General features: G+C 37.6%; 1 protein-coding gene across 1 annotated transcript; it reads left to right on the top strand.

Annotated features, from left to right (window-relative positions):
- The first annotated feature begins 7,815 nt into the window (after positions 1-7,815).
- On the top strand, positions 7,816-8,640 carry LOC127102479 (uncharacterized). Its single transcript, XM_051039849.1, has one exon. The coding sequence runs from the start codon at positions 7,816-7,818 to the stop codon at positions 8,638-8,640; it is 825 nt and encodes a 274-aa protein (XP_050895806.1).
- The last annotated feature ends 2,793 nt before the right edge of the window (positions 8,641-11,433 follow it).

Raw genomic sequence — 11,433 nt, 5'->3', positions numbered from 1 at the left:
CCTTCATCCTTTTGGTGATGGTGATCAATTGCGTGTGTACTTATTATCGTCCTTTTGGCGATAACAAGTTGTGTTTTTAATTAAACCTTCATCCTTTTGGTGATGGCAATTGTTGACTTATTATCATCCTTTTGGTGATAACAAGTTTGTGTCTTGATCCTACCTTCATCCTTTTGGTGATGGTGATCAATTGCGTGTGTGCTTATTATCATCCTTTCGGTGGTAACGAGTTTTGTCATTTGACAATACCTTCATCCTTTTGGTGATGGTGATTGTTGACTTATTATCATCCTTTTGGTGGTAATAAGGTTTTGTTTTGATCTTACTATCATCCTTTTGGTGATGGGGATCCTTTGAGTCTGTGTTGACTTATTATCGTCCTTTTGGCGATAACAGGTTTTATCTTTTAATTATACCTTCATCCTTTTGGTGATGGTGATTATCATCCTTTTGGTGATAACAAGATTTTGTTTTGATCTTACTATCATCCTTTTGGTGATGAGATCCTTTGAGTTGTGTGACTTATTATCATCCTTTTGGTGGTAACAAGTTTCGTTTTAATTATACCTTCATCCTTTTGGTGATGGTGATTGTGTTGACTTATTATCATCCTTTTGGTGATAACAAGTTTGTTGTGTGACTATACCTTCATCCTTTTGGTGATCGTGATCATTGAAGTTATCTGACTTATTATCATCCTTTTGGTGATAACAAGTTTTGTTGTTGGATCTTACCTTCATCCTTTTTGTGACGGTGATCTGTGAAGTTGATGAGTCAATTATCATCCTTTTGGTGATAGTCTTGATACTATACTCTTAGTAATGGGAAACTTTATCAGAATAACCATCATCCTTTTGGTGACAGACATCATCCTTTTGGTGATGAGTACCTTTGAAGCTCGGTTTATCCATCATCCTTTTGGTGATGACAATCTTGACAATCATGATGAACTACTATCATCCTTTTGGTGATAGCAACTAACTCCACTGTAATCCTTTCGGTATCAGAAAACCGATCCCACCTTTGTCTTCACATCAGAAACAACCTGTGCAAGATTTGAGTGTTGACCCGAGGGTTGACATTGATTTGGCATCCTACCCCCATTACCTTGGCATCCATTGCATTTTCATCTGCATCTCTCCATTGCATTTCAAAGGACAAAATTTGGATCCTTTAGTATTTAATTACCTTCCACCACGAATGTATGATGACCTTTATCATTCTTACTTTCTAGTTCAAGATAATTAAATAGGGGCAGCTGTCGTACCCCAATTTTGTCCGGGCATTTTTAATTTTTTCAAAATTAATTTCAGTTTCATTTTTGCATCGTATACATACCATTACATACATTGCATCATGAATAAAACACCTAAAATATCAGTCAGATTGGACTTCTTTGAAGATACAGAAAAATCGGTTGAATCGTCGAATTTGAGGAAAATACTGTATTTTTAATAAGTATGGTTTGTCTTGACAAATTTAGTGTGACCAGTTCTTTTTGTACTCAATTTCTATTTTTTAACTGGTCAAATATTTAAATTTTAGTTAATTTAAACAATTAGTTTTTTATATTAGTTAGATTTTTTCTCAAATAGCAGTTAATTTTAGTTTTTAAATATTAATTAGTTTTTTTATATTAGTTAGATTTTGTAAAATATTAGTTAGAGTATTTTTTTTAATATTAATTAGTTTTTCTAATATTAGTTAGTTTTCAAATATTAGTTAGATTTTTTCTTTTTAACAGTTAATTAGTTTTTTAGTATTAATTAGTTTAAGCGTTAGTTAGTTTTTTTTTTTAGTTAATTTTTAATAATAGTTAGTTAGAATTTTTAAAATATTAATTAGTTTTATTTATTTAATAATTATGTATATTATATGTTAACATTGGATTCCAATACAGAAAAAACAAAATTCAAAATATTCCCTAACGTCTCTCTCATATCATCCCTGCTCCACTAACTCCCCTGCTCCACTACAACTACCACCTCTCTCTCTTTGCTCTCAACAGAAAACGACAAAAAAAAGGAAATACAAAAGGACCATTCACTATTCACCCATCACTCACCTACGAGGATCTTTCTGGAAAAATCCAGAAGACGATTCCCTCTCTTCCTCATACTCTCACTCAGAAAATCCCTAAAAAACCTTTTTCTCTTCCCAACACATCTCGCTCATCTCTTACTCTCTGAAAAAGCCTCTCACGCTCACCTTCACTCTCCCGCTTTCAGAAATCTCCTCTCAAAACCACTCAGTACCCTCACACTACCTCGCCTCCATCTCATCTTCTTCCTTCCGCCACCCACTTCACGCCGCCATCATCATCGTCCCACCGTATCCGCCCTTAAAGCCCTCTCCATCTCCCCACTGACGGTAAAACAACCAAAACCCTCCATTCACCGCCGTCATCCTTCGAATCACCTTCCACCAACAAATTCGAACTCAACCTCTCCACCATCTTACCCATCGTCGCACTCCCCTCAAACCCTACCGCCGCCGTCAAAATCGCCACCACTAAACCGGCGAAACCCACAAAACCTAATCTCTCTGTCTTCGTCACAAAACCAATCGCTGCCACCACCTTCACTCCGCCGTGGAAACCTACAAAACAACTTTACTGTTCCTCGCCGTTTACCCTCTTTTGTTAAACCTCGCATCTGAAATATTGCCATCGCGTCGGTAACTCCGACTCAATAGAAGCTGAAGTTTCTGATTTACTTATTGATGTTGGGCTTTGAGCTTAGTGCAGGTGATCTTTTGTTCAGACATTGAATGCAAGAGTCTCAAACGCCACCGGTAGCAACGATTACTCTTTCAAACGACAATCTGATTTGGACGTTAAAAAGACTGGTATTAGCAATTGATGCGGTCAAAGGAGGTCACAGTTTAGACGATGCTAAGGATGCAGTGACTCAGTGTAGAAGCAACACCGCTCAGCAAGCTCCTGACAACTACCATTCTGACATTTCGGTAATGATGTGTGCGTGGACCTCGCGTTGATTGTTATTGGTTCAACATTCTGTTTTTTATTGTTTGGTTTATAAGGTTACCTTTGATTTCGATTAATGCTGATAATGTCATTTTCGCTTTTGATTCGTATGGATGTCATAATGTTATTTTCATTCTGTGATATGGGGTGTGATGGTAAATGTTAATGTTCATTTTTTTGAGCTCTGATATTAATTGGTTTAATGTTATCATGATGTTGTTGTCCTACCGTAGCTCGTACCGTTCCTTGTTTTTGACATGAATACTGTTTGGTACTCGGCATTAATAATGTAAAGTTGAAAACATTGTGGTTGTTTTGATTCTGTTTATAATTAGGGATTTATGCTGTTAGATTTAACATAGTGTTAGACTTAATATAGTGTTGGTCTTGAGCATGTCCGGCAATTCGTGTGTTTTACTGCATTGTCATTATTTTCTTAATATTGCCTGTTGCTGTAGATTTTGAGGGATGAATTTCGGTGCCTATTTCGATTCTTTTTGTGCTGTAGCATTCTTCTGGGGTGTAAATACTGTAAATAATTTCTGCAGATTGGTAAAGTTGTTGTTCGGTTGTGTCAATCCCATAATTCCTATAACATTTTTTATTTTGAGTTCATGTAAATATTGTACTATCCTCCTTTCAATTGCATCTTCAATTCTCAATGATGTTTTGTGCTTGAGAGTGGTGTTATAATATTGCACGGTTATGTTGTTTTATTGCGTTTTGTTTAGACTGCAATTGCAATATGGTGAGTTGTTGCGGTTCGCAATATCCATGTTTTAAGGCTGTAAATATATTAGTATTACGCCATTCATTTTTTCTCACCTCAGAATTAGCATTGTTCTGAATCATCTTACAAGTTGCTTGTATGGTTTTGTTCTTCCTACTGTGCTTATAGCTTATGTGGTTGTTTATTCTGAATGGTTTTCCTGCACATATAATTAGCATTGTTCTTATTGAGAAGGCCACTATAATTTACTGTTTTAATAGAAATTCAAGTTTGAAGATTTTGGAATTTTATTGATGACAGATGATTTTTATTCAGTTAAATTAAAAGTTCATAAAAAAAATTAATTTGGGATCTTGGAATTTCTATTGTTACTGAAGATTGCTTAAAGTTTAAAAAAGGGTTTCGGATTTAGGGTCAAATTAATCTGGATGACCCACTTTACTACTGTATGCAATTTGTTTATTTTTTTTAGTTATTTGTATTAATTAATTGATGAATTAGGAGTTAATTAGATGAATAAGCTATTGGTGAAAATATTTCTTATTACTTGATTTTGTGGTACTATCTATCCTTTGTTCACTCCATACATGCAAATAATCGTTTTGGTTTACACCGTCAATTTCAACCTAAAAACGATTTCGAATCAGATCAAGTTACTTTTCACTTTCATAAAAAGTATTGGTTCAAAGCGGAGTATTTCCTATCTAAACTTGGTTAATTCTACAAAGTCAATTTTTATTCACCAACAATACAAACCAATTTCAAAAAGCACAAATCATACAACTCTCGATTTAATGTCGAGCCCATTTTAAAACACCCTTGTAAGTCGATTGCTTTTAGCATCGCCATCAACCTCACATAGCTTACTCTTGGGCTTCCTTACAATGAGACCTATTTGATTATTGATTAATCGAGTAGATGAAATAATACACTAAATAAACTAATTTCCATCATTTCCACAAATTCAAATCATTTTCCGAACCATTCAATTTCAAAAGAATTTTCTCTTTTTATAAACTTGGGATGAAAAGGAGATAGGAAGCGTACGCTTCACTATTTCTCAAGCACTTGAATAATTGGCGTACGCCATATTGCGCAAGTTCTTGTCACCCAATTAAATTTCAAATCATAACATTTCAAAACACTTCTACAAAATTCAAAATCCTTTTATTCCATATTCCAGATGAAAAGAGGATAGGAGGCGTACGCCTCACTATCTTTCGATTATTCGAATAATTGGCGTACGCCACATTGCTCGAATCTTCGTCATCAAATTAAAACCATAATCATATACATTCAAATCATATTTTCTAAATCAACTACAAATCATACAACCATTTAATTCTAAATTTCAGATGAAAAGAGGATAGGAGGCGTACGCCTCACTATCTTTCGATCATTCGAATAATTGGCGTACGCCACATTGCTCGAATCTTCGTCATCAAACTCTAAACCACAATCGAGTAAGCTCAAATCATCGACAAATCCAAACCTACCAAATCCAAAATTCAAACTATTCTCGCGAATCAAATACAACATCTATACGTATCTTTTACAATTTAAAACTCGGATGATAAGAGATGGGAGGCGTACGCCTCACAGTCTCTCGATTATTTGGATAATTGGCGTACGCCATATTGCACAAATTATCGACTTCCGATTAAAACACGCTAAATAAACTTGGATAAGGGAATAGGAGGCGTACGCCTCATTATTCCTTGAATAAGCAAGTAGGGGGCGTACGCCTCACTACCATGCGTATTCAACATCCACAAACAAACTTTCAAAATAATCTGAATGAAAAAGGAATAAAAGGCGGACGCCTTATTACTCCTCGAAAGAATTGGACGATTGGTGAACACCACATTGCTCAATCTTTCGTCGTTCTCCAAAAACATCTCAAACAAATCAAACCTAATTTCTCGCCCCCGCGCGATCGAAACCAACCAAACTAAAACCCCTAAACACATCAATTCAACTCGTCACCCCCGTGTGACCAAAACATCATCAAAAGAACACTGTCAATCCTTTCTAATGCGCACAACAAACCAATGCTAGAGCCTCCCCCGAGAGTAGACATGCCAGCGTTTAGCCGTTAGAACGCCGACTTACACAGTCGTTCATCAAAACCAAACACACCAAATATTCGTAGTTGCCCGAACTACGAATGCTCTGATTTCCTTATTGCACCATAAGGATACGTAGGCAGGAGATTGCTGTATCTTCGCGAGCACACTAATAAAAAAGCCTCCCATTCCCCCCTCCTGAGGTCTTCATCCATATCTATCATCAATTCTAATCACTCGAAGCAAGCAGATAAACAGTCAATTAACAGTCAAATAGCAAAATCAGACTAAGAGGTTCCCGTTGAGTACAACGGACATAAGGGGTGCTAATACCTTCCCCTTGCGTAATCGACTCCCGAACCCGAATATGGTTGCGACGACCATTATTCTTATCTATAAAAGGTTTTCTCGATATTTTCCTATTCCTTCATTGGAATAAATAAAGTTCGGTGGCGACTCTGTTTCGAACAATTTTTTCCGCGTCCTATCGCGAGGGATCGCATTATCATCATTTTTTGAGGTGCGACACACTGGTATCAAGAAGATCATTAAAGCTATTGCTGCAAATGAGCACATCGAGTTGTACGATATGTGTCAAAGAAAACCAGAAGGTGTTATAGATTTAAATATGGAAACTACTAAAATTTGTATTGAAGATACTATAGTTGTTGAAGTTGAGAATGAAATTCTAGTATCAGATATGAGATGTCGAAGGGAATGTCACGACACTAATATCTGAATAATACAAACAAGATAAAGATAAAGAACAATAATGCAAGAGACACAAGCAATTGTTAACCCAGTTCGGTGCAACTCACCTATGTCTGGGGGCTACCAAGCGAGGAAGGAAATCCACTAAATAGAATCAGTTCAAAGACTCTCAGTAAACTACACAAGTTACAGTCTTTTTCACCTAATCTCTACCCGTATGACTTCTACCTAAGAACTCTTAGATATGAGATCCCACTCACTCCCCCTCAATCACACCAGTGATATTAAACAAGAATTATAATGAAAAGAAGACACTCTTCAAAGACACACACTTGATCTTACTTAGCAACTTCAATCAAGTAGACACACACTCATGCTTAAAAGCTTAGAATGACAAATTACAACTAAAAAATCAGACCAATTCAATCATCTATGGATGAATTGAATGGCTTACAAGTCACACGACCACATAGGACTTAAACCCTTATTCTCTCTCAATATTTCGCTCTGTATTTCTTGTGTATCAAATCAGGTTTTCCATGTCCTTTTTATAGAAGCATTCAACTGGGCTTGGACATCATAAAACCCTAAAACTATTTTCCATTCAAATCTTCTTATGATAGTTGGTTAGATCTCTTTCGAAAATAAGTTAATCACGTTGTAATCATTGATTGATAGCGTTTGCAATTAACTCATCAATCAAACATAAATTGTCATTAAAAGCGCAATCACATAACACATAACATTCAGTCTGAATGTTCTGTGTACAGATGTCATGACATCCTGGAACAATCCTGCATAATTCCATTTTAAATATCCAGCAGGTACATTATATCAGATGTCATGACATCGGGTATGACATCCTGAAACAATCCTGCATAATTATATTTTAAACCTCCAGCAGGTACAAGATATCTTATGTTAATACATCACATGTAACATATTGTGAACACTCTTTGTTTTACCAAAATTGTTGCCAACACTTAGAACCAACAAAGAAAAAGCTGAAGGCGATGAATATAGGTACCCGACAGGTGGCACAGGTCGAACCGGCTCCTAATGCCTGTTGTGAAAGCTGTAATGGTCCGCACCAAACTATGTATTATTTTGCAACTCCTCAACAAGTGGAGGAAATCAAATTTTTGAAGCAGAATAATCCTTATTCCAACACGTACAATCCGGGTTGGAAGAATCATCCCAACTTCTCATGGAAAGACCAAAAGGGAACTGCTCCTCAACATGGTCAGTACAAAACTCAATATCAACAACAACGGCAGCAACAGGCTCCTAAGAAGGCTGATTGTGAGATTTCTATTGAAAGAATGGCAGCTCATCATGTTCAATTTCAAGAAGAAACCCAAAACTATCAGAAAAATACCACAACATCCATTAAAAATCTTGAAGTCCAGCTGGGTCAAATCGTTCAACAATTAGCATCAAGTTCTCAAGCACAAGGTGATCTACCTAGTGCAACTGTGCCCAATCCTAAAGAGCATCATAATGTGAGTGCTTTGACAATAAGAAGTGGTAAATCAGATGAAATTGTCGAGGAAGTGGATAAAGAGGAAGACCAATTGATCAAAGTGGACCTGGAGATAAAAGAAAATGAAGTTGTTAGGGAAGAAGTCGTAGCACCGAAACCTGTTGTAAAAGAAACGATCATTGAGCCTAAGCCGATTGTTAAGCTTCCCTTCCCCACTAGAAACAAGAAAAAAGGACAACATGAGAAAAAATTTGAAAAATTCTTAGAGTTGTTCAAGAAGCTGGAGATTAACATTCCTTTGTTGGAGGCACTTGAACAAATGGCTACTTATGCCAACTTCATGAAGGATATCATTTCGAAGAGGCGTACCACCGACACTAACCCAATTACTCTAACTGAAACTTGTAGCACTATTTTGCAGGTTATGATGATCCTGATAAAGAAGAAAGATCGAGGAGTTTTAACCAACCCATGTACTATAAGAGATAGGTCGTTCAACAAAGCTCTTATTGATTTGGGAGCTAGTGTGAGTCTCATGCCATTATCCATTTACAAGAAGCTTGGTATAGGGGTTGTGCAAGATACCAGGATGACACTCCAATTTTCCAATCATTCGGTTAAGAAACCGTATGACATTGTTAAAGATGTTTCTGGTGAAGATTGATAAGTTTGTTTACTCGGTGGATTTTGTAATTCTTGAAATACCGGAAGATGAAGAGATCCCTCTCATTCTGGGAAGACCCTTTTTGGAGACGGGAAGGTGTTTAGTCAACATAGAAGAAGGAACCATAACGTTGAAGGTTTATGATGAGGAATTGAAAATCAATGTTCGAAACACCATGAAAGACAAAGATGATATTTGTACCAGTCACACTATAGAGGTTCTGAATCAGGTGACGACATATGATAGCCCTTTGAAGGCACCACCGTCACCTTTGGAAAGAGTGTTGAGTTTGTCCAATTCCGACAGTGATAAAGAAGAGGACAACGGGGACACCCAAATGTTAGCCTTGCTGGATGCACAAACCCTGTGGAAAATATCTCGACCACACCGGTGGGAGGATTTACACCTACCTCACTCTAGTAAGGAGGGTGAAGAGCCAAAGAAAGGAACGGAGTTGAAACAACTTCCGGAGAACCTCAAAGATGTGTTTTTCAATTCGGAAGGAAAATCTCCTGCTACTATAGAGGCGGTGAAATTGTTGGATGCAGGTCTTATATATCCTAATTCTGACAACACCGGGCCACAAAGAAAAGAGTGTGTCAAAGGACAACTAGTGCTCATGTTAAAATCCAGATTAAAGCCTCCAGGAAAGTTGAAATCCAGGTGGTCGGGTCCGTTTGTGGTTCACAAAGTTTTTCTCCATGGAGCTATAAAACTGAAAAATCCAAATAATGGGGATACATTTAACGTAAATGGACCGAGGTTGAAGCACTACTATAAGAAGCAGGAAAATGGTCTAATTGAGAATGTTCGTCTCCAAGGATGAGGGAGACGGCCGTCGAGCCATGCGACGTTAAACGCAGTGCTTCGTGGGAGGCAACCCACGCGATTTTTATCTAACTATTTCCATGTTTGGTGTGTTTACAGGTTTATTAGTAGGTTCACGGTAACATCACGTAGTTTAGAAGAGAAGGGTTGAGTTAAAATCATATAAGATTGTCAGATACCAAAAGAACAAGGATAGAACCAAAAACAGTGGAAAAGTCGATTTTTTTTTAAAAACAGGGCCCTAACACGGTCGCCTATGTCACCTGACACGTCCCGTTTAAGGAAAGCAAGGAAAAACCATTTTTTATAGTAGGCTGACAGGGTGACCCGTGTTAGTTGACACGGCCCGTGTCAGCTCTACTAGGAGGAGCCTCAAATTACAGTGGCCTGACACGGCCACCCGTGTCAGCTGACACGACCCGTGTTAGGCCCAACAGCCACATTTTTCAAATTTCATCTTTTTGTGTTTTTGTGAACCCCTCCCGAAATTTTTACCACTTAAACACATTTACACATTTTCTTAACCTCCCTCCATAACCAAACTACATTAAAGCTCCCAACTTTAGCACCTTACTCTGTCCAAATTGATGGCACCCTTCACGAAAGTTGCTCTACTCGCCATCCTCTACAAAGCTACGGTAATCTTTTACCATTTTCCATGATTTTTTGGGGTGATAAATTATGTGGCAGGAAGCAAAAATGCCACCGAAAAGAATCTCCAAAGGGAAGCAAGAAGATGCGAAATCATCCCGTCCACGGAAACGGACAATCCGTCATCCGAATTCACATGATATCATCTTTGACAACCCAGAGCATGAATGGAGGTACGCATATCACGTCAAATGGAAAATCACTCCGACAAGGTACCTTTGCTCCAATACTTTATTTCAATTAGATTTGTCCGAATTTAGATGTTTTGTATTTTTGTTTCCATTTGTTGATTACATGTTATATGCATCATCATACTTCATTTTATGTCCCTTCGTGGTAGTTTTTTTGGTTTCAGGTATAAGCAAGTGTACCGGAGGGATAGACAAGCAAACCGTACGTTCTGGGCCCGTCGAAAGAAGAAAATTGGACATACAGTAGCCCTGACACGGCCACCCGTGTCGCCCAACATGGGCCGTGTCAGGAGAAGTTCCATGGAAGAGGAAAACAGGGAACTGACACGGGTGACCGTGTCAGCCCCCCTGAAGGGGCGTGTCAAGGCATTATGCTCTAGAAGCCCAACACGGCCTGGCGTGTTGCCTGACACGGCCAATGTTTGCTTGGGCACTTGATTTTCCAATTTTGTGTTGTTTTTGGCACAGCTTATCCAGGAGGGCATTTTTGACTTTTACTAGAGAAATTTTTTTATCTGGAACTATTTACAGGAGATTTGAATATGGAGGAGGGACTTTTTACACGATCAAAAATTAGAGACGATCAAGATTGAAGCAGTGGAAAGCGAAGAAGAACGAAGATCCTTCAAGAGAGGACACGATTGAAGATCAACGGAATTCCGAACTTTTTGTAATGTCTCAATTTTATCTTGTATCTAATTTGAATAATATGATAGGCTAAACCCCCCAATGCTAGGGGGATGTCCCTGAATTGATCATCTAATGACTCTGATGTTAGATTTTCCTTAATATATGTTATTTGTTATCAATTTCACTGTATGATTCACGTAATGCTTTCTTTATGGCAAAATTTAAGATTGATGTATGGTTAACGATTAGCAGGACTGCAATTGTTAAGGTTTTTATACAGTGAAACCATAGTAGATATCACCTAGGACTAGGGATACCCTATGGTTACCAGATTATTCTTGTTAAATTAAAATGCTTGGTTTCATCATAATCACCTAAGGAATTAGAGGTTAGATTGAATACCAAAGGTTTCCCTCCGAGGTCTTAGGGGAAATAATCTTAAGATCCGGTAATTGAAACAATGTTCAGTATTAAGGAGATATACACTCAAGGG

This window comes from Lathyrus oleraceus, chromosome 1 (genome assembly GCF_024323335.1).
Source record: "Lathyrus oleraceus cultivar Zhongwan6 chromosome 1, CAAS_Psat_ZW6_1.0, whole genome shotgun sequence".
NCBI classification, from domain to species: Eukaryota; Viridiplantae; Streptophyta; class Magnoliopsida; order Fabales; family Fabaceae; genus Lathyrus; species Lathyrus oleraceus.
This window is presented reverse-complemented; position numbering and strand designations above follow the sequence as displayed.